The 24,629-nt window shown below is 38.8% G+C and overlaps 1 protein-coding gene across 10 annotated transcripts in view; it reads left to right on the plus strand.

The window, feature by feature from the left end:
• Positions 1–24,629, plus strand: part of PLEKHA7 (pleckstrin homology domain containing A7) — a 159,983-nt gene that overhangs the window by 73,848 nt on the left and 61,506 nt on the right. For 5 of the 10 annotated variants that reach the window (XM_055813432.1, XM_055813434.1, XM_055813433.1 and 2 more), the window contains one exon: positions 18,324–18,407. The exons of 1 other annotated variant lie outside the window; for it this stretch is intronic. In XM_055813432.1, coding sequence (XP_055669407.1) covers positions 18,324–18,407 — 84 coding nt within the window. Of the gene's footprint in view, positions 1–5,564; positions 5,970–18,323; positions 18,408–24,629 lie in introns of those variants that run through there. 4 more of the 10 variants (XM_027785048.2, XM_027785052.2, XM_027785051.2 and 1 more) reach the window with 4 other exon arrangements.

Here is a 24,629-nt window from a genome sequence, read left to right on the forward strand (position 1 = left end):
AGTTATACATCAGTTACTGAGTAAAGATGAGGACAGGCTATTTCTTTGGAGAGCTGGAATTACCTGTACTTCCAGCCCCAGGGAACAGCTGGGAGCTTAAGAAACAGAAGAGAGTATCTCAGACGTAGAGGATTAGGAAACCAGGAAAATCCCTGTTGTGCTTATATGACTGTCTTTAATTGCTGAAATTTGGTTTGCTTAAGGGAAAGTCCTGTGAAAAGCTGGTGACCGGGGCTGTGTGTATTGCAACACTGCGTGCCTACTGAAGAACATGCGATTTCTTGCTAGTCCAGTTCCTCTTACAGTAGTTCTACGTAGCAGTTGGTTTCTGAGCTCTAATGATAATGTTTGTGTAATAGAACCAGAACTCTTGTGAACCTTTTTTTTCTTCCTTAGTGGCAACTGCATAGACTTCATTTTGCCACGAGCATTTGGCATTTTGCAGCCCTGTACACATCCTTTTGCTGCCTCTTTGCATGTACTGTTCCTTACTGCTCCTGCATCTTGGCTCTTGCTTCTATGTTCAGCTGTTGCCACTGCAAGACAGCATAACATGAAGAGCAGATAAAATTTAAAATCTCTAGCTGTCTTGAAAATGTTGTGAGAAGAATTTGTGGAACACTTAGTTTATGACCTGTACATGATGCTTGAATACTTTTATCAAGTATAGGAAATTTTGAGCAATCTAGAACAATACAGTTGTTGACAAGAATATGTGCAGACAATCTGTGTTAAGTCAACACTGGTAAAAATGCATTTTAAATGAACTTTGTGAAATCCCAGCAGCCCAATTGTGGTTAGCAGGTGGAGGGAGGGAGGTGATTCTCCCCCTTGGCCCTTCTCCTGCTCTCATTAGACTCCACCTGGAGTACCGCCTTCAGCTCTGGGGCTCCCAGCATAAGACAGACGTGGATCTGCTTGAGTGGGTCCAGAGGAGGACCATGAAGGTGACCAGAGGGTTGGAGCCCCTCTCTGTGAGGGCAGCTGGGAGAGCTGGGGCTGTTCAGCCTGGAGCAGAGAAGGCTCCGGGGAGACCTGACAGCCGCCTTCCAGCACCTAAAGGGGCCGACAGGAAAGCTGGAGAGGGACTCTTTTATCAGCGAGTGCAGTGATAGAAAAAAGGAGTACTAGTTTTAAGCTGAAAAAGGGCAGATTTAGATTATGTATTAGGAAGAAATTCTTTGCTGTGAGGGTGGCGAGACACCGGCCCAGGCTGCCCAGAGCAGCTGTGGGTGCCCCATCCCTGGCAGTGCCCCAGGCCGGGCTGGACGGGGCTGGGGGCAACCTGGGCTGGTGGGAGGTGTCCTGCCCATGGCAAGGGGGGTGGTGGAACTGGGTAATCTTTTAGGTCCCTTCCAACCCAACCCATTCTGTGATTCTGTGATAATTACATTGGGGTGACATTACTTCCTAGATGTGCATCCCATTATTTTGATTGAATGCAGTTTTAATAGAATCCAGATAAAAAGAGGTGGAATGTGTAGCCTCTAGCTTATCCATACACCGCTTGTGGAGCTGCGCTGGTACTGGAACCATGTAGTACTGTCATTATATTATGGATTGAGGTAGTTTGTGTTCTACAGTAACTTTTTAATAATCGCATAAGGTAACAATAGAGATAATACATCTGATCTTTCAAGTGGCTTCTTTACCTATTCTACCAAATACATGGACATATCAATTCTACAAGCATGTAGTGAGGTCAGATGGTACAAACTATTAATACAGCTTAAAGGACGTTCCCTGAAAATGTTCAGTTATTCCCTTGTAGTTATTTGTTGGTTGGCCTATTAATGATTTAATGAAATAAATCTTTTAAGGTTTTTTTTTCCTGCTTCTGTTGGTAAGCAGTTGGGAAACTGGCATCTTATATGTGTCTGATACATACCACTTGGCATTAGATGAAGGTTCCTTGCTTCCAAAAATAGTTAGTGTTGTATGTCATGTATATAGATTATAATTTTTTTCCCCTCTTGAGAATCTGTTCTTAGCTGTAGCAGGAATTATCTTTAAAATGGGGCCGTGGTCCTTACATTTGTGATTTTGTGGGTAGGGTAAGATGACTTAATAAGAATAGTACAGCTGTCTTCTTTTTTTTTTCCTTCAGATAAACTTCTTCGGAAGACTATTAAGAAACATAACATGATTCTTAGTCCTGCTGTCAAGGCTTTTTTGTTTGTTTCATTAACTCATCAATATAAAATGGAGGGATGTGGTCTCACAGTTCACACACAGCAAAGTACCTGACCGATTTCTTATTTTTGTTGTCCTTCCCTGTAGGGCATGCTGACTAAGCAGAAACATCAGCATTGGAACTTCAATTACATTGTCTGTTTTCTTTAGATTATGTTATTTAAAACAAAAATATAACTGTTTCCAAGTAGAACTCTGGTGGGTTTTGCTTTGTTCCCACAGTACCTCTCAATCAACATTATCTAAGGCATCAACAAAATAGCTTTGTTGTCCTATTTTCTAGTTCTTGTGCAGGTAAAATTTACATTCAAGTCAACAGAAATATTTGGGAGTGAAAATAGATAATGCAAGTATGTCGGACAGTCATTTCAAGGTGCTAAGAAGTTTGAGCTGCTTTTTCTTAATGTCTTAAGAATACTATGTCTTACTCTGCAACCTGTTTGCATGAGAAGAATGTAGAATATGCACGTGGTATTTGCAGAATTTATGAGCTGTCTGAGAACAGTTAAATTCAGAGGTATTAAAACTGTAATGGTGTATAGCATGAAAAGTCCCAGAATGGTGTATATGAAACAAGGTTTCTGTCATACAAGGTAAGAATATTTATTTTATTCTTCCTAGAGACCATCTTCATATTTAGGAACAGGACATTTTCCTTCCTTTTACTCCGATTTGACAGTAATTTGCATTACAATGCTATGTCTTTCTAGTGTTGTACTTTGAGATGAATGAATATTGCCAGTCATCAATTCTGGAATTTAATCTATTGTATTAGCATCACTAATTTAGATTTAGAGTCTTAGACTGTTTTCAAATAACAGCAGTAAGTATGTGATAGCACAAAAGCAAACACATTCTATGGCATGTTAGGCTGAACTTCATGTTTCAGTGCAGTTTTTCCTAAGTCATACCTGGGTGAATTAAGTTGATAGCAACTAGGCAGTAAGTAACTGAGCAGAAAGATTTTGATTTATAGTATAGGAAAGTTAATCTTAGAGTGAGTTTAGTTTTGGAGACTTACATTTGGAGAAGCAAGTTTGTCGACGCCATTGGTTGGTTCTGTTTTTAAGAACTGCGCTGGCAACTTGCCAAATAATTTTGCTAAACTTGCTTTCTATCATAATGCATTAAGCCTTACTATGTTTGTACAGAATTGTATCCTGTTTTACAGTCTGTTACCTCACTAGTACACTAGTGTAAAAGGCAAGTTGCTTCTTCCCACATCCATATACGTGGTACTTGCAGTGAAAAGAATAATTGATGTAGACAAAAGGCTGTGTTCAGAATAAAGATTGTTGGATATAAATAATTTAAAGAACAACCTTCTATGTGCTGTAAATCTGTAAATGTTTAAACTTGGAAGGCAGCAATGTGTTTTGTTTAGCTAGATTCAGAAATCCCAGCCTGTTCTCACCTCCCAGGTTTGCTGGAATTCTTTGGGAAGGTTGAGATAGTCCGTCCTACTATTGAAAAACAGTGAATGTTTTGGCTTATATATACTGCAGTAGGACCCTGAAGGCTGCAAATAAGATTAAGGCTCTAAATTTGTAGGTGCCTCTTCGCTCTTTTGAAAGTCTTAAATGTTAATAAAATGGTGATTTTACAAAAATAGGATTACTTGAAAAGGTCATACAAGAAATCTGCTTCAGTGCCAAGATCTGAATCCTAGTCTCCCCAATTCCAGTGTAGCAGTGCCAAAACCATTAACTTCTTTTATCTGTTAACGATGCAGAAAAACTTAACTGCACTTCAGGTTTTGCAAATTTAGCCACTGCTTTCTCTTCTTGTGGGAGAACCCCATTTCTCTGTACAGAGTCATTTCCAAGTCCTGATCCAATATCCGAAATAGCTGAAATGTCATCGCTCCATGAATTCAGATTTTCAACTGTATAATGCAAAACTGATGAATATAACCTTGAAGCAGAATCGCTCTGTGAGTCAATGATGACTTATTTGCAAAAATCAGTCACTTCGAAGTCTTACTCTTTTCTGTGCTGTTGATAGATTTATTGTTATTATTTTTTAAAGTAGTGTAATTGCAGTGTCTGTTAAGTTACATTTTAATAGTAAGCATCATTTGTTGGTCACTTTGTTAGAATTAAGTAAGTGTGGGCAGCAAATGTTCAAAGTAATGAATTGTGACCTTGGTTAGTTCCAACAGCTGATGGGGAAAAGTTAAAATAGAAATTAATATGAAATTAAGTTTCTGTATGCAGAATGTAAGAAGTCCTCAGGAGGAAATAAAACAGGGTTTGTCCAATTGCTTACTGTTTTCTAAGAGGAGCTGTTTCCTATTTGTAGGTTTTGCCTTTCTGTAATCAGATAAAGTTGCAGAGAAGGTGAATGTGGCACTCAGAGCTAACCAGCTTCCAAAGAGCAGGTCTGGAGCTTTTCCCCCTTTTGTTGGAGGTTATTGCTATAAGCTACAGCTTTTTCATGAGCATGCAGAATTCATGCGGAAGAATGAGAGACCAAGTGAGTAGCTGTGCAGACAAATTATTCTAGTCTTTGTAACTACTCAGGAAAGAAGACAGGATGCTTGATAAAGAGTAGTTAACATTATTTTACAGTTGACAAAGCAAAAAGCAAATAAACTTAAGTATGTTTTATGAAGTTAAAGCTAAAAAAATGTAATGTAGTGTGGCATACTGTCCAAGACGGTAGAAAAAAAAATCTTATCTTTGGTTTCGATTGCTGTAATGTCAAGCACAGTTCTGGAGCAGAGGGGAAAGATCCCAAGAGTTATTGAGAAAATCCTTGCAATGTTGATGTGTGGTGGTTTAATTGTACTCAATAGTCAGTATGTAAACAAAAATAAAACAAACACACAACCCCCCACTGAAACAGCTGAATATTCTTTTGCAAATAATTAAATTGCTAGATTACACATTTATCTAAGCATATTTAGAGCATTGTGCAATTTCTTTAATTAGTAAATTAAAATGCCACTGAAGCACTGAAAGCATGAGAAGGTACTATGCTGCTTGTAATCCTTTTGATCAAATACACATGCATATAATACTAATCATGTTGCACTTGGGGTTTTTTTTTTATTTTAAAAGTTAACACTGAATAAAACCAGCACTATAGTGCTGTTCTGAACTTACCTGGAGTGTCTGGCTCTGCTCACGTGTGTGCTTTGGAGCACTTTATTTTTGATCTTGCTGCACCTGAAGGGGAAAAAAGCTTTTAATTTTCTGCATAGGGAAGGACTATGTCATACCTATATTTTCAAGAGATTAGAAAGTTTTCTGTAAGCGGAAGATGCACATTTTTCGAAGGCATTATGTCATTGTATGTTTTGTTAAATAATTACCTAAAGAACAAATACTTTTTCATGTGAAGTTACTTCACCTTCGTAGCTGCCAAGTTTCAGTCACATGTTTGGTAGAGACTTGCTCAGCATTGAAAGGACTTAATGCAGGATCTGAAGAAGTTTTTGGAATTTTTTTTTTTCAATCTCTAATCCTGCCAGCGCTCCCTGTCCTCACCCCAGGCCTTGTCAGCAATGTGAGAGCTCGCCTGCTGCCAGATTCCCTTGCTTCAGCGTTGCCCTTGCCTGCATGTCGGCTGCCTGGAGGAGAGCCAGCTGGGTGGTGAGACGTGAACCGGAGGGCTCCCGGAGCGGTGCTGGGGCTCGGCTCTGGCCGTGTTCTTTGACAGCAGCAAACAGTGCCGGTACTTTGAGGTCAGAAAGTGAACCAGCATGGGACTGTGCTCCCCAGTCCATGGGGGGAGATGGTAGAGAATGAGTTCTTGCATCACAAAGGTGAGAGGTAGGTAATACTGTAGATCCTCTGGCTGAGGTCTTATTTAAGGGCATGTTTCTGATATTCAGCTATATGAGCTCTGTTGTGGAACTGTATCAGCTGTGAAAACCCTGGCGATGAAGCAGCAGCAGTGCCGTTGTGCTCTTGGAGGTGTTATCTGCACCAGCTTGGCTTTGGTGGAACGGAGTGCTGTGGTGAGGGCTGTGGCATGGTGGGGCTGCAGGACGAGCGCCAGGCAAAGCGGCTGTAACCTGCTGCTCTGGGAGGAATGTCGCCGGTAGCTCCACTGTATATGGTGGCGTACTAAGAGCTGTCTTCTGGCTGGAGTTTGCCACTGCCTTGCTCCCTGAACCAAAGTGAAGGAGCCTGATTTAATGTGGTTTTGGCTGTTGATATTTTGGCTGTTGACTTCCAGGCTTATTGTGAAAGGTGGTAGTTGCTTCATCCTTCCAGTTACTTTGCAAAATAATAGCACTTTTCATGTGTTTAAGGAAGGAGTTTTCATCTTTCCCAATGGGATGATGTGGTTTCACACAGAGTCTAATTCTGAGCTGATTTTGAAGATGCATGCTGTGCCCAGATGACTGCATGCTATCCTATAATGCATATTGAAGTTTGCTGATATAAATGAAATGTCTGAGCCACTTCATAGAAACCATCATAGTAGTGTTAAAAATGTGTTTGCTAGCTAAAGCTTTTTTTGAGGTGGGAACAGTGAAAATGTGTTTCTCTATACATTCCTTGTGCTGTTTTTCTTAGCCACTAGGTCTTCATATCATCATCGGTTGTGTCCACTTGGGCTTTTTCTGAGCTGGCTGTTTAATGTGCATACTTAGTGACATTAAGAAAATGGAAGTATTTCATCTGTGGCTGGGTTGTTTTCAGTGCCACTCTTCTCGCAGCTGTCTGTATTTAAATTTAATATTCTCAAATTTTCACATTCTGGTAGTGTAATGTGTTGATTCAAGAAATTAAACACAGAGTATGATTATATGAGAGTTTTCTTAAATTTTTGATTGATGTTTGGGTCACATATTTAGATATTCAATATCCAAAACTAAGGGTAATTGATGCCAATAATGTAAATTGTTGTTAACCCATTGCTGTCGGTTATGTTATGACTTGACATGTTTTGATTACATAGCGGTGGGTTCAAGGATTGCGGAGGAGACACTGGATGACTGCAAATAGTTGCCTCTTTCCTGCAGAATTAGTTCAATGGTTTATCTTCAGCAAAGAAAATTCTAGTGTTACACACACCAGAACGGTTAATTTTCAAAACAGTTTGCTTGGGTTTCAAATTGCATTGAATAAAATAATGAGCATTAAAAGCAGAAAAGTTTGAGAGATTGGAATTGTTTAGTACAATGTTGAAATTCTTTCTACCTTAATCTTTTTTGTTTGTTTGTAATAAAGCTTGTCTAATAGCATTACTTTATATTTTGAGCGCATTTTCTGTTCTATAGGTGTCAAAGAGAATATTTTACATTAATTCTAAAGCACTATTTCTGTGATTGCTTGGAAACATCTTAGGAGTTTCTCTGCTTGCCTAACTTGGGACCACTGAGTATTTCTACATCTCCGTAAGGACGAGCTGGCTCTAGGCTATTTCTTTGAGCAAGTTAGACTGAAGTTGTCAACAACTGATATAGCTATAAATCCCCACCCCACCCTCTTTTTTTTTTTGTGCTGAAGAGCTTTTTGTTGAATTAAAAAGACATTTCTGGATAATTTATAAACTCTCTGCATAATCTAAAAGGAGAATCTTCCGTGTCTGTTTTACTGTTCCAATCCCTACAATGCTAATCTGGAATTAGTTTTAGGCAGTGAATCGTAGTGGGTTTCTCACTACACAGTGGGGGAACCTATGTAATGGAAACATTTGGGTAAATATCATTTTAGTAAAATTTTATCTGCTTTATAGGTTTGGCCTCAGAACCATTTTCTATGAGGTGTGGAAACGTGATTTATACATGGTAACTCATAACAATGTATTGATTAACGTGGTTATTTTTTTATTTTTTTTTAAGGAGACTAGTCTTTGACAGTGCAAATAACGCCTTTCTGTAAGCTTTGAAGTTTTACTTAGTAGTGGCAGCTGCAATGCGTTGGGTTTTTTTCTAACTGGTAGGGCTGAGCCCTCCGCGGTGCCATGTGCGTGGGGCCAGGCGTTGTGCCTGCGGGTCTGAGGTCCGCACCGCCTGCCGGGGGAAGAAGGATCTCGGAAAGAGGGGGTGATGAAGTTCTGCTAGGAGCAGCTCCCACTGCCCCAGGGTAGGAGCTGCCCCTAGTTAATGGGTCTGCTGTTGGGTTTAACTGTGGGGTGCAAATTTGGCCCTGGGTTGGCGTGGGTTCCTGTGTGGCTTATGGGAGCGTTCTGTGCACTGATGCTGACGTGGTGGCTTTCCCTTGTGTCAGTATTGCGGTGCTATAGGTGCTGGACTGCTTTGGAAAGGGAAGTAACCAGTAGGAGTGTAATTCAAAGCTCGGAATAGTTGGTCTGATAATCTCCACTAACTTACACTTCTTGCTCTAGGCAAGATGAGCTTGTATTACTAGTCTTCCCTCAAGCAAAAGTTTGATGATATGTGCCTTTCAGGGGTACTGCAGTCCATGTTATACTTAAGTTTTGATAGGAAAAATTATTTTACAAATGCATTTAAATTTGGAGGAGATGCATCGTATTTTATCCAACACAGTAAGCTGAATGAGACTGGGGAAGGAGGAACTCCTTTAAACAGTCACGAATCACGCAGTCCGTGCATGGAAATAACTTTGTTGCTTGTATTTTTGGCCTAAGTTGTGTATGAATAGAGTTTGAAGTGTTTCAGAATCAACCACAAGATAGGCTGGAATGGTTTGTTGCTAATGAAGGAACTTTATATTAATATATATGCCAGTAAACACAAACGGCCAACCCACAAGAAGAGGTGCGCGCTGTGGGAATTGTGGTTTCTTTGTATTAAATGGTACTTCAGCGAATACGGTGATCCTTGTTTATTCTTCAACCTGGTGTCCGAAGGGGATGAGGTTTGTAGGATGACGGTCAGTGCCTCAGCAACACTGGGAAGCAGCGGAGGAACGTGGGTAGGGCTAGAGAGGGACTGAGACAGACCCATGCATGTTTTACATAACCTCAGCTACAGGAAAGGCTTTGGTTGGAACATGTGCCCTATTAGATAAAAAGCACATAACCACAGGAACCCAGGCTGTGTAAATTCTTTTCTTTCATGGAATGTTTCTTAGTAGAATGTAAATGGACTTTGGATTTGATTATTTGGCGAAGTTAATTCACGGTGTTATTAAAGGTTGAAGGCAGAAACCAGGTTTTAATGCTTTTTTGAGCTTTTCTTCCTCAATGTTGTGGAGTTTTTACATTATTGTGTTAGCAGGATCTGTTCTGTAAAACTTTTTTGGTGGTTTTGGGTTTTGGTTGTGGTTTTTTGGCTTTGTAGTAGAAACAGGAACTATACCTAGCCATACGATTGTAGGACAGTTTGGTTTGGGTCTCTAGTGAAACCTCCTGCTCAAAGTGGGGTCAGTGGTGAGGTCAGACTGGGTTGCTCAGGTCTTCCTCTGCTCTAGTGTTCAAAACCTCCAAGGATGGAGACTGCACAACCTCTCTCAGCAGCCTTCCAGTGCTTTAATTTATTTACCATCTTTATTTACCATCTTCGTATCCTCAAGGTGAAAAACCTTCTCCTGCGTGCAGTCTGAAGCACTCTCTTGTTTCAGTTTACACCCGCTCTCTCCTGTACTGCTGTGATGCACCACTCTGAAGAGCCTTCTTGATTACCTCCTTGCAGGAGGCTGTTGGCAGGTCACCCTGAAGCTGTCGTTTCCCGAGACAGAGCAAGGCCAGCTCCCTCAGCCGCTCCGCACCGTCTTGGTGCTCCTCGCCGTCTTGGTGCTCCTCCACTGAACGCACTCCAGTTTGTTGATGCCTTTCCTGTATGAGGAGGTCCAAAACTGGATGCAGTATTTTATACTGTAGCCCTGAGAGAATTTGATGGATACTGGCTATTTCTGTTCTGGACAGTTGTGATTTTATAAGAAAGCAGTACTTGATTAAAATTTCATTCCCGTGGTATAGGTTGTAGATAAAGCAGTTCCATTTTATGGAAAGGGGAAAAGGGCAATGTGTTTCCACATTGTCTGAGGGCACACACAGCAACCCAGCAAGATCTCAGTCTGCAATATTGTCCTCTGATAATCACTTTTTCATATTATGCATTAAATTCAATAAATAATAAATCAGAAGTGCTTTTGTCTTAAGAAGTTGAAATCTGTCTTCAACATTAAAAAGCCAATGAAAAGAAAACGTTTTGAGGTTATATAGCTGACATGGCAGAGGAATAAAATTCTTGAAAACTTTTTATTCGGTTTTTGTAGCTGTTATATGAAATTATTTCAGCTTTCTACACTGTATGGCCTACTACTTAGGTGAAAGCTGGGTGCTGGAAAACTTGTGTTTGCTTTCGTATTTAGAACAATGTGGATCATCATGTCTATTATTGTGTGAGCCCTTGCATCAAAGTAAAATATCTTCAAATAGAACTGGTGAGGGTTTTCAGCCTCCACTGGTAAATTTAGATGCTATGCATATGACCGTCTCTTTCATTTTAAGCAGTTCTGTTATGGCTTAGAAGTTGAGATATATATTTTTGTGTAAAGCTTCACTTAAAATACTTTTTCCAAAACAGTATGCTTATATGGCAATGCTTGTTGGATGGCTTCCTCACTAAACTCTTTAAATTGTGATTGACACTGGAATTTAATGGTATGCTACTTTTACTCAGGGTGTTTTAATCATATTACTTAGTGATATCACCACTTTATTTTTTTATTAGAAAATGAATTTATTAATTTGGTTTATGTATCAGATCCAGAAGAAATAAATAATGTGATGTTGCTCTCTACATGTTGTTTTCTTGTGGCAGTCTACATGGTTGTCTTGTGTGAAAGACTGCAGGGCAAATGCTGCTCTATGTGCAGTACAGAGTAGAGTAGTGAAAAAAAGTTAAGTTGCTGCTTTCCTTGTTACACCAATGACCCCCAATGGAAAAACAAATACACACACACGTCACCCCCCTCCATACTTCCAAAAATCTTTGGTTAAAAAAACCTACTTGCCTTCTACGTGAGCCTCTGTCTTTGGAGTTTCTGCATCTAATCAGACTGTTGGGACCATTTGTCACAACCATTTAATCCTATAGGAGCCAGAGTTATCCAAATAATTGCAGAAATACCTGTGACAGCATTAGAGATGAGAGGATGCGTGTGTGTGTATGTATGATGTCCCAGGTATATGTGTGTGTGCATATATATGAATACATTTATATACATTGGCATACAATATATGTGTGTGTATATATGTATATCACCAATACATGCTTTTAACTATTGGATATACTACTGTTTCCATTTCGGACTTTCGTTTTGGCTTAGATGTACACCTGATACATGTAAGGAATGTACAGTTGGTTGAGTCTGCTGTTCACGTTGTGACATGAGTGACATTTCATTGCGACTAAATAGTTAAGATTGTTTTTGTTACGTAGCAAAGTTCCAAATTAATTTAGATAGTTTTGAAGGTACTACATTTTATTTTGGAGGTTTATGGAGAATCATGACTATCTCAAATACTTCAGTGGGAAAGGAAGGAACAGTCTTGAGTTCCAAGCCTGAATTAAGGTGAAGTGATACAATAATGACATCTTTTACCTTTCTAATTTTATTTTGCTGTGATCAGAGATTTTTTCTTTATTTTAATTTTCAGGTTTGAAGGCAGGGACTGCAGAAGTAAGGAAATAGTCAAATTCACTTTTCAGGAATGTCCTCCTCTCTAAGGATTTCCTTGTCTTCAAAACTTTAACATGCTTTTTTCCCTTAATTTCACGTTACTTGGTTGTGGATTTTGTGAGCTAATAAAATCCTGATAGTGTCTCATGATATGCATCAAAAGGATTTGTGAATCAGCTGTTGATTTCAGCCTGTATTTAACCACAGAAGTCTGTGATGATCCTGGGATGATAGTGTTTACCTGTTCTTTTAATGACTGAAAATATCTGTAGTGATTCTGTGGCATTTTCCTTATTAGCTTATCACTGATTTATTAAGTCTGTTCTTAAAAGGATGTTCATTAACAACAAAATCTTTCCTGCCAATATTACTGTTGGACAGTATAAATTGTCTTTGGTAGTTCACTAAAATGCGGGGGGGGGGGGACGACACACGGACGGGACGGGGGGACGGAAGACTGTTCCAAAGAAACTTACAGTTCTCTTTTAACCTGATTAGTGAGCTACACAGAAGGAAAGACACTAGATGAGAGCATGACTCTTGGTTTGCTCTTTGTTTCAGACTTGTCTTGCCTGCAGGCTTTTACAAGGAAAAGCAAAACTATGATACAATCTGATGTCATGCCAGCAGTCCCCTTTAGGTGTCTTTTATAAGTACAGGTTCTTGCCTGCGACTGAAATCAGTCAACACATAACTGCTCAAGATAGTTACAGATTTGTATTCTCACTAAATAACTAAATGTTTGTAAATTCTCAGGGTGATAGCCTAAGGAGGGTATGAGATCTGAGAGAATCCCTTTTATTCTGTGACTCTTATGCAGTAATTCATAGGTTAAGATGCTAAATAAACTGTATGAAGGGGTGAAATTTTGACCTTATGAAAGTCTACCAGACACTGATTACGGTGGAGCAAGGATTGTACCTCTACTCTGATGAGCCACTCTACTGTTTTAAACGGCGAATAATGTTCAATACCTTGAAAAGATGGGATTTTGTGTCTGTCCAGCTTGTAGTGGGTGCTGTTGCTTGTGTAATGTGATTAGTTGGTATTGTTCCTAATTCTTCCAATTTATGTCTGTTACACTGAATTTTTCGTCCAGTAATATTATTTGCAGAACTTTGATGGCACTGATTTTCTTGGACTATTCAGTCTTTCTAACCGATTTTAAAAGCTAATATCTAAAAATACTCAGAAGGCAATGCTGAAATAATTTTGAAGCTACTAATGTATTTCAGAAATGTGTTATGAAATAAAGCAAACTATGGCTGTGTGCCTGGTTAGATAGAAGCACTTTCTTCTTTTGGAGTAACAACTTGCTGGCTGAAAAGCAGCTCTTCACTGTGTGAGGAGTTCTGTCAGTTGCACCCACACCAGTAACGCCCATAGCGGTGTGGGTGCTGAGCCGTAACTATCATCACCATTTGGGGTAGTCAACATCCAGACGTTTGTGCTTATCTGGTCTTGCAGGTAAGCATAAAGCAGTCTGCCTACATGGAAAATAAATGCTGTAGAAATGGCTTGTAATAGTTTATGGGACAATAATTTATTGTCCAATGACAACATGACTTTTTCTTGATACTTACACATTTTTTGTTAATGTGATGTAGACTCAGTCAGTAGTTGATGCACACATTTCAAGTTTCATCTGCCTGGGCATTTAAATTACTCCAGAGGCAATCTATAAACTTGTTTGTCTTCGAATGAAAGGTCATCAGCATCAGTCATGTCCAAAAGTTAATTATTAAAACTTGGCATTGACTCGAATACGAAATGAACTGCAAGGAAAAATAAAAAATATAAATGAAGTCATGTTTATTATGAGTTCTGCAAAAGGATCCATGCAGGCAAAAGTGCCTGCTGGTGTCAATTATACTATAGGATTGGAGACTGGATTGCAATTGTGTGGGTTTCCCGTATTTAAATGACTTAACTTTCATCATACTATAGGTTAGGTTAGTGCAAATGGTAGGCAATGTTAAATTTGCAGACTTGCTTAATCAATACCTGAGAAATGTTTTAGGCTGCTCTTCTGTTCAGATGGCGAGTAGTAAGGTGCTACCAAAGGATAGAGGTGTCTGCACTCCCACCCAGCAGGATCATAAACAACATCTAGTCTGTAAAGATACTGGTTCCATGCCCCCCACCCTGAACTTGGGGCCAACTTAAAATTTACTTTAGATGCTCAAGCAGCATGCTTTAAGATGTGGCTAATGTTGGCCAGATACATTAACATTGCTTACATGAAGGACGTGAGTTTTTCTAAACTGCTGTGGTACGTCGGTCCTGAGACAGTTGGTGACTATCAATTCTTATGTTTGTAAATGTTGTGTACGCAGGCTGTGAAGTGGTAGAGTTTGTGTTGCTGTATCTAATTACAAAGAACCAGTGTTTGAACTGTGATTCTGTTATGAAAAGTTTGAGTCTTAACTATTACAAACCAACAGCAACCTTTTGGAAAGCAGTGTTCGGTAACTTTGAAATTCAGAATTACTTTTAACAGCCTATAGTGTAATTTAGTGATGGTAGTGGTGGTAGGTGCTAATGAGTATAATTTTTTTGTGTGGATTTTTCATGTTTTCATACTGGCTTTGGTGGATCTGTTGATTAGTAATTATACAAATTCAGAGTAATACAGAACTGTTAAATTTAAAAGATGATAGCTAGGGGAAAATGCCATAATTTATCACACTGAAAATTCATAATATTACTAGAAAGAGTTAGCCTGGCGTTTCAAATATGTGGTGTTGTACTAATGCAAGTTATATGGTGTTCAGAATGCACATGGTGAAGAAGCATCATAAACCTTTACCAGTTTAGCTGGGGGGATTAAGTCTTTAGTGAAGAAAGGGGCGTGAAGAGTGAAGCAGCGTATCGTGTCCTTTTATTAAGGCTCATTTATTGTGTCTGGTTTACATGGTAGATTTCTGGACAATAGAAACACATTCGGCAGTTGCTGTTTGGAGGAAATAATGTGATTAACTACCAGTAGGTTTGGTTAGCTGGTGTGGCTGGAGCACAGCTGTGCCAGGTCTTTTCTTAGTCTGTGCTTGGAAAGGTAGGAGAAACTGCAAAAAGTTTACTAGATCACTCTCACTGGTGACATTACTGTTCTTATTGCTGTGTAAACAGGTATTACTGTTAAGCAAATTTTTAAAGGACATGAGAACAACAATAACAAGAAATTGTGATCTAAATCTAAAAATCTAATGTTACAATTTCTCTCATTCTAAACAAAACAAGGTACTGCTGATATTCTTGGAATACATCTATTTAAATACTTGGAAAGCTTCAAAGGTATTGTAAGAGTGAAATTATATTTGCAGAGAAAGACGGAGGGAGCGACAGAGACTGAGGGAACAGAATAATTTAGGTTGGAAAGAACTCCTCAACCCCATCAGATCCAGCTCTTCCTGTTCAGAGTCAAGCCAGCTTCAAAGCTGGAACCAACTTAAAAAGTTGGATTCAGTTGCTCAGGGCCTTATCTGGCCACATTTTGGATGTTTCCAAGGATGGAGATTGCACAGCCTTGCTAGGCCACCTCTTCCAATGTTTGACTGCCCTCATTGTGGACAAAAATCTCCCTGCTATCTAATTCCTTGTTGCAAGGCATTAGCCATCTGTTGTATAGGTTGTTTTGAATAGTATTGCTTATTCTTAATGAGTCCTATGAGGCAAAACACTTAAACTCTCACTTTTCAAATTCAAATAAACCCCTGTGTTCTGCTAAACTAATTGTCAGTGGCAGTGTTTTCATTGCTGTCTTCCCAGTCAAATCCATGAATCTGCAGATCTGCAGAAAGTTTTGGGTTTGTGTGCATTCGCCTTGTCTGCAAAAATACCATCTGCATTTGATGTGGTAACGGAACTATCCTCCTGTTTCTCTGCTCTTACTATTCTAAGTGCAAACCTTGTCCCAAAATGCAATTGCGCAGACATTTGAGAAGTGTTTACTTTCCAGCTGAAACTTTTGTTATTGACAAGTATCATTTAGTATATTAGTAATGGACTTGCTCATTAATTAAAGCAAAATGACTCATTCACCTTCTGAAGGCCTGGTGAATCTATTCCATGGGAAATAATAAAAGTGCTGGTGTGCTATAACGGGTAACTTGATTTCCTAAATAACCCTAGAGCGCTTCTGGAATATAGTCCTTTTCCTTAAGTCTTAATTGTAGCGTGAGTTACTAATGACTAAAAGCCTGCAGATGAGAGCCCGTTGTCAGTCTGCCCCTGGAGAATAAAGCTGACAAGGTGCTTTCATTTTTAAAGCTGAGAGTGTATCTTTTTTGTTAGTAGTTCTGCCCTAAGTATCAAAGATTCAAATCAGGACCGAAGCAGTCTGTTTAAAGACTTCTAGCTTAAACGGGACTGTGAGACAAACATGGAATTTAATTCGTACTGTTATAATTGATTTATTATTTTCTTTGAAAACATCTGCAAGTTCCTGTTCCTTCCTTTGGATGCATACCCAAAATTAGAATAGAAACGCATGTAGAAGTGCTGCTTTAGAAAACGATACTCTTGGCCTCTTGCGAGAGGTCATGGTTGCCTTGTAGGTGTTAGCGCTGCCGGCTTACTGGAAATGCTTTCTGCTGTTCTATGGTTTCATGAGAAAACTGAAGAGCTAGAAACTGCAAAGGTACGTCATGAACCCACCTCTAGCAGAGGGCAGTTCCCACCAGCTTAGGGCGCGAATGCTGTCGCTGGTGCCATGGGGTACTTGATAGCCTAATACATTGTTCACAGTTCTTAATGGCTGTAGGGCTAGAATTCTTGTAATAGAGGAGGCTGGAAGAAGTCTTTTGGTATAACATAAGTTGCCACAGCTTTCAGCTTATCATTGAAGATGTTCATCGTGTTGGTCCCTTACGACGTGACTTCTGTGTCACAAGGTGTACTGGAAAAGGGGCGAAAAGTTTGTAACACAGAAACCATCCTCTGCTGCTGATGGTCCAAGCAGACCTAGTGTGAGCAATTTGTGGGATTGGTTGTGGGGGTTTTGTGTTCTTGTTTTTGGGAGAGTCGGGTTATTTCTTTGTTTGCTTGGGGGTTCTTTGTTTATTGTCATTTTTTTAAATCAAGGCATGTCCTGAGCTATTTACATTTGACTATTATGGCTGCATGAGCTGTTTGATTTTTAGCTGTCCTTTATAGAAAAAGTATTATCTCAAAGTATTTCTTCACTTTGAAACCCCAAAGTATTTCTTTATGCCTTAGTTTGTTCCTTGGGGGACATCCTGCTGTGCTGGACAATTGGGTCAAATCTGTAAGACATGAAATCACTGGGCATTATGGGAAGAAAAACCCCAAATCTTCTTTAAAACAAAAAAAGTTGAAGTGTCCCATTTTTAGCTCTTTGAGGTATAATTCATTTAAAAGCCTTATTATTTTGGTTTTCTGTTTATCCTCAAAATGTGTTAATATTTTGCTGCATTTGATGGGAATTCTAGTTTGGATGTTGTTTACCTACCTATTGTTAGCTAAACCCATAGAAATTCAGAACCTTAAGTAAGTGAACTCTTGGTTCATTCCTCTCCCTTAACTCTAAGGCTCCCTAACAGCGTGTCAACCACAATCTTTCTAATTCTGAAGTAAAATTTCAATTTCTCATTTCTTTCAAATTAAATATTTTTATAGATTGATTCTTTGGACAGGGCTGCAGAATAAAGGGCTTCGTAGGTATGAGACTATAGAAATTGTCTTGTGTTTTCTATACAATTGATTGCAATGATTGACTTTGGGGAGGAGGGAAGACTACCAGTTTTATCTTGAAATAAGCTTTCTTTGCTCCGTATTTTTGCATTGTATGAGTACAGTTACACAGATAGATAAAATAATTGTCTTTAATGGATAGCAGTATTTCACAGAGGGTAGCAAAACATCTAGATAGTGCCCTGAGGCAAAAATTGAAAGAAAATCCCAATTTTAATTCAACTCAGATGAAATACTAAATTATGTTGTTTTATATAGGCCATGCAACTGCACAACTAAGGTTATATGTGATCCTCTGCATGGAGATGTATAGAAAAATCATGGAAAAAGTACCATAATAGAGGGGGGCAAAAAGCACGCAACAAATGGCGTCCATGAAATCTCTCTGATCTCATTAAATATTACAAAATGTGTAAAATGTTGCCCAGCAACTCTTTTAAACTACATTATTAGTTCCGTTCTGTGAAATTTACAGAGATAGAAATCAATAATTTATGTTGTGTAGTTTCTACGTTTAAATAATCTGGTAACAGTCAGTTGTAAATAATCATATATTCAAGCGTGTCTCCCTAACTAAGGATTGCAACTAGTTTACTTTTAAAACATTAACCAGCTTAATAATTAAATGGTACAGTGTGCTGTTGGCAAAGTCAACAATAATGCAGGAGGGACTGAAAACATTCCTGGCTGGAGAAGTACCTCAGATACATGTTTCATTTCTGGAGTAGCAGCAGTGAAGCATCATCAATTTAAACAGTTCTGACTTCTAGAGATCATAGATATATTTGACTGAGTTTAGCAATATTAATTTCTTTTTTCTTTTTTTCTTTTTTTTTTTCCTTTCAGCCATAATCAGCAGACCACGTCATTTAGACATCCTGTGACAGGACAGGTTTCTCCAGAAAATATTGAATTTATTTTGCGAGAAGAGTAAGTAGTTTTATACCCATGTCAAGAGACCTACAACCGTTAACACATTTACCTCCAGTAGTTTAGCAAAAATGTTATTGGGATGGTTTATGCTTTAAAATTTACTTCTCATTGTGATAGGATGGTTTTGATTCTAGCACTGTGTTCCGTGTTAGGGCTTGAGAGAAAATCTTTACCAAATCTTTAAAAAAATCCCCCAAAACCCAAACCCACACACAACAAAAAGCCCCCCAAAACAACACCCCAAAATAAACAGAGAAGAAAGGAAATATAAATAGGATACTTAAACAATCATGCTTTAGCCTGATATAAATATCAGATATACAGAACATAAATATAAAATGTCTTTAGAGCAAACTGGAAGGTTTGTACTGAAATTTAAATACACAAAATATTACTAGTTTCTATTGCAATTCCTTGATTTTCTTACATGTTAGATTTTCTACACTCCCTCTCTTGGGTTGGTATTGTATTAAAAAAAAGTTGATTAGGCGTTCTTCAGTTTATTCTAGAGAAGTAGAATCATATATATCAGTTTCCAGCATATTTTATCTTGATGGATTTAAAAAAAAGAAGAAGAAATAATACATGTGTTCAAACTGATGTCTCTGGGCACGTCTTTGCTATCGGTTTGGATCCCTGTAGGGTGTAACTGCTCCTGACACCCTTGCTGCATGCGAGATTGCTCCTGGAATCCCTTCTGTAACGGGGTGACTGGATAGCTTCCTTAGACAGGCTGCAGGAGAACGTTCTACGTCACTGCTAAAGCCACTCCAAAGGGCAAGAGGAGGAGGACAGCACCAGCCAGCCTTTCCTTTTCCGGGTCTTCCAGTGCTGCAGGCAGCCTCTAGCCCTTCGTGCATTGCAGAGGCTGGGCATCATGCTGTCACAGCCTGGATGCAGTGGTTTGTGTGGCTGCCCATGCGATTCTGAACACTTTATGTTTCAAATATGTGATGTTTAACTCACTTTGCATTTAATTTAAAGCAGTGTAGCATTAGGAAAAGTGAGGCCCAGAGAAACACCTTGCGAGAGCCCCAGGGGACTGAGGCTTTTCTGACAGTGTCTTCCATTGGGGACTTGCAGGGGAAAGGAGAAGTCGAGCACGCAGGGTACAGCCCTCTGCTCAGTGCTCTTCAAATGGTTTAAAAAACCAACCAACCAACCAACCAACCAAACCCAACAGTAGCAGCACAACCCCAACAAAACCTGACTGAGCAACAACCCGCCCCCACAAGCCCGAAGCAAATCCAGTGGCACCAGCTGAGAATCACACGGAGTAGAATGTTGGCCATAGTTTGCAGCGTGTGGGTGAGGCCAGTGATGAGGCACAGAGACCATGGGATGGCTGCTGAGCTGGAAGGCACCCAGGCTGTGGTAGGTGGCTTGCTGCTGGGGACGGGGCTGCTCCTTACAGCTGTGCAACAAGCTGCTCCAGGTCATTTACCGAGGAGAACAGGTACCTTGCAATGGAGCGAATCGCAAAGGCAAGTCTGGACACTGTACACCTGTGTTCCGACTTCCATCTGTTAGTTGATTTTAAATTAATCTGTTGTAACGGTTCCATTAATTTGATATAAAGAAAATGTGTACATTGTGTAAGGGACAGTGGGTGTTTGGATAGAGCTCCTTGGAGTGCCTCCCTGGGTTAGTCACGCTTCCCTGGGCTGTGTCTGGTTTTGTAATCGTGGTAGCAGATAAAAATTAAAATCAGAATTGAAGAACAACTTGCTGGTGGCACACAGCTTTGGTGAACTTTTGTGTATGTATAGAAACTTTTTTGGAGGAGGAAGGTGTTTATTTGGAGGGCAATCAGGTGAACGGGCTTAACTTGTCATCGCTAGACTTCCTTTAGGCTGAGATGGTATCAAAAGCTGGAAAAATCTTACAGTGCAGTGGAATTAAGAGAGACAAGTTGTTTTTTTATTCTAAAAGAAGAGGGAATGGCTAGAGGGATAGAGAGGAGTGTGTGTTTGTGGTGACTACTCAGGAAACAGTCTCTGCAAAAACATTTTTATGAGTTTTTTATTATTGGCCTGAAGTGCAAAGTGTTTTTCAAATTAGATGTTTTGAATATATCAGTTAAAATGGCTTTAAAGATGTCATTTTCAAATGTGTGTGCGCTCTGGTTTCCTTAGTTTTGTACCACTTTGATGTGGCAGTGTGGGTTTTACACAGATGCTGCTCACCACAGTCATAATCTGAGTTCTGTGAAATGATGCTGTCGACGTCCGTGGATATCTGCTGAAATCAGAGGAGCTGTGAGCACTTCCCTGGCCTTTGGCCTGAGAATTGTAACGGGACTGTGCTATGTATTCAGTTCTTTTCCCTCAAGCATCAGGGATTTGTATGGAATCGGTGTTGTTGATCGTGTATTAGTTTGGAATTAGTGTTGCACCTCATGACTTGCAGTGAAATGAATGGGCCGCAGTTGGAAGGATAGCCTCTGGATTCGTAGGGTCTCTGGAAATTTCCCATCCTGGGATCCTTTTGACCAAGAGCACTTTTTTTCTATAGCTGAAGAAGTAGTAGCACTCTTAAGGGTTTCATTAAAGGCAATTTGTTCTTCGGTGCTGTTGTGATGTGATTTATTACTTACGGGTTGATTTTAATTTAAGATTAGGGCCAAAGGCAGGAGTTGTCACCAGATGTTGACTGGGAGCTGGCGGGGAGACGTAAGCACAAACTTGTTCAGGCTGCCACAAACATATCTATTAAAAGGACACATTTAACATCAGAAGAGTAATTTACAGTAATCTAAAAATGATGGATGTACGGGCTGCTCCGGCCCTTTCCCATCCAGGAAGCAATGTTCTGGAAAGAAGATTTGAAAAGAAATTTTGGAAAATTATGTCGATAAATGGTGTAATCCTACCTTGATTATGAATCAGTTGTGAACCAGGTTCCCTTGCCTTGCTTTTGATCAGATGAGAAGTGGATACTTTCAGTAGAAGGCTGGGACTGTATTTCACTAGCGTTTTCCCAAGGCTTTTCCCCTTTTAAACAATATCATGTCAGTTTTACTTTTTAAGCTGAAATCTGATTTCCTCAACTCCATTGTAACTGAAGGATAAAACCAAAAAGTATTGCATGGAACCTGTAACTTTTGAATTATGTTATCTTCTGATCCATATGCTATTCTTCCTAAAGGTGGTATTCTTTAGACTTTTAGAATATTTTTTTTTGAGAAATAGTGATTGATCATCCTTATTTCCTAATGCATTCTTAGCTGTCAAATCCTCACCTCTTATTCTGTTTTTCCAAGAACAGCAATTTGGTCGCTTAGTGTGTGGGACGTATCTTCTACCTTTCACTAGCCCTGCTTGAGAGCTAGCTCTTCTGTATGATGCTTTTAGACTCATCTTTTTCCTGATGGAGTGATTGATTATAGGTGAATGCAGTATTTGGCGTATGAGCTTGTTGTTTTTTATAATAATTTAATTGTACTTTTTCTTCTCTGTCCTTTGTTAAGAACTCTTAATATACTTTGGCTGCTACTACTCATTGTGCTAAGATTTAAAAATATCCTTTCCCTCAGATTACCAGTGTTGTTTTGAGTGATAAAAGCTGCGGAGATGTTTTTCATTTCTTCCTCCTTTGAATTCATTTTCTGCTGTTGACACTGAATTAAGTTTGGCATCTGATCACATGGTTACTCATCTCTGAAGATTATTTTTCTGTCTGTTCGTGTCAGCATTTCAGGTTTTGTCCAGAATAATTTTTGTCCTCTGTTGATTTGGTCACCTCACAGTTTTCAGGATCACTTCTAAATAATTTGAGCATCTTGGCTGTATGGGACGTCTCTCTGTAGCCTCCCTCTAGTTCACAACTGTCTCTTGATTTCTGTGCTTTACTTTCATGTTTTTAATAAACCCTTAATCCACAAAGAGACCAGGATCTAGTTTAACCACATCATTATACAGGCATTTGTCTGAAAAATCTATTATAGTATTACTTAGGATAGATGTACGCAATGTTTAGATTCCTTCTTTCTTTTCTTTTATTAAATAACTGTTCTTTAAATAATTGTATACAGAAAGAAGGTGGCACTTACAGCCATGTATCTGATTGTCTGTGTTGCTAAACACTAGTAGTTGTGTATTAGCAGCTTAACAATATATTTGTGATAGTAGTATGTTTGCAAATGAAAAGATAGTACTTTAAAGTTAAAAAAGATAAAACTTGAACATAAATGTAGAAATACAGGGTGGAAAAAAAATACATAGTGTGCTTAATCCAGTGAATTACCCTCTTTTTTTGCCTATTTTTTTTGTGCAACTGACAAAGCCTTGCATCATCTCTAGGGAGAGAGTCATCTTATTTTGTCTATTGCAGTTGGTTACTATAGCAGCAAAAATACTAGGCGGAGAGAAAGGAGGAAACCCAAACAACTCCAAAATCAATATCTGCCATGTTTGCATGTATAGAAATACTAGGACAGTGGATTATTATTTTTTTTTTAATCTAGCTAAGTAGGAGATTTGTTAATATTAAAACTACATTGACATGATGTTATTGAGTTGTATTTGGTTCCAACAAAATAAACTTTTTAAGTTGCTGGTGTGAACGTGGACCTTCTAAATCAATAATCTTTATGATCCTTTAGAGAAAAAAATGTATTCTCCTGTGAGTATTGCATTTTCAATATGGGGTACTGGTGTAATCATCTTGTTGTTGTTCTTCAGTGGTTTTTGGTTTTCTTTAATAAACCAAATATTCGCCATGTAACTCTCTTAGATGGTTAATGTGATTTCTGTAGACATACTAGCACTGTTCAAGTAAAGCAGGGAGTTGCTTGACAGGAGATGCTATATAGAGTGTTATTTTCAAGTTTTTAAAAAGATTTACAAGGGACTGGAGCTCCAAATGTACATACGGTAATTCTGCATGTGTGCGTGCACTCTTGGGGGAGGCAGTAAGAGAATTATCCTCAAAATAGGCAAAAAATAGCACTCATGAAGTCAGAACAGGAATAACAGATATTATCAAACGTCTTTGATAACAGTGATTTTGAACTAATGTTTCTGAATGCACAGAGTTAATGCTATAGTCACTTTTAAAGATGAATCTGCATTAACTCCATTAACATGCAGGTGTGTTTCAGGTAATTCTGAATATTTTAGTTTGCTTTTCAAACCAAACTGAGAGTATTAATTAGCTCTTAAGAGACTTACATACTTGATGCTCTGATTTCATGCAACAAATCTATTATATCCTTTAAATATGATATACAAATACTTACAATAATTTTCAGTTTTGTTTGGTGTTTTCTGTTACATCTCAGGTACAGAAAGTGTGGATCACCAGTGTTTGCTGCCAAAGATTATTTTTTTTTAGGAGAGTAATCATGTATTTTCTCTTTTGATGGACTTACTGTCTCTTCTGCTGGCTTTTCAAGTTCTTCTACATGGCAACAACTTCACATTAAAAAAAAAATCTTGTGAATTTGAAGTTTGTCATTAATCTTGGTACTACTAGAGAAGAAAAGTTTGTTTTATTGGCAGTGATCGCTTTCAGGAGCAAGTAGAAGAGGAATCACTAAATGGCCATGTTATAAATGCTTAGAAATTCCATGTTGATCATTCTGTATTGCATGATAATTTTCTGATACTGATGGTCTTGTTTTAACATATAAAACTTATCTTCCTCTGTAGTTCTTCTAAATTCTTTTTTTAACTGCAGTACATTTACCCTACTGTGAAACAGTGTCTTGTGGGATAGTGAAAATCTCTTGCATCTGAGTTGAATTCATAGATTATAACCATTCCTCTGGGGTTATTTCTCTTTCCATATTAATGTTTTCATTGGAAAAATTGATTCCAGTTTTTCGAAACTCAAATTTTATTTTTCATTTTTGTCTTTCCTGAGAAAGTTAGTTCTCTATGAAATAGCTACTTTAATAAATGAAGAAATTGAATCTCATCAGGTTACCTATGGCCTGGAAAGCCTAAAGATTTTCTGGACATGTATGTTACGTGCTCTTTCCCCTCCAGTCCACCTCCTCCTTTCCCCTCTCCTCGCCCCAGTGAATGTCTGGACCATGTTGTGCAACTCTCCTACAGTATTCAAGTCAATAGTTCACGGTGTGGACATTGTAGAGAATCTAAACTCCAAGGGAGGAAATTTTGTGTCTTCCAAAGCCAAACATTTTCCTTGGATGTGTTTTGTTTTCATACTTTTGTGACTCATTTCTAGTGGCCTTCTTAAAGATACTTAAGGAAG

This window comes from Falco peregrinus, chromosome 9, assembly GCF_023634155.1.
Source record: "Falco peregrinus isolate bFalPer1 chromosome 9, bFalPer1.pri, whole genome shotgun sequence".
NCBI classification, from domain to species: domain Eukaryota; kingdom Metazoa; phylum Chordata; class Aves; order Falconiformes; family Falconidae; genus Falco; species Falco peregrinus.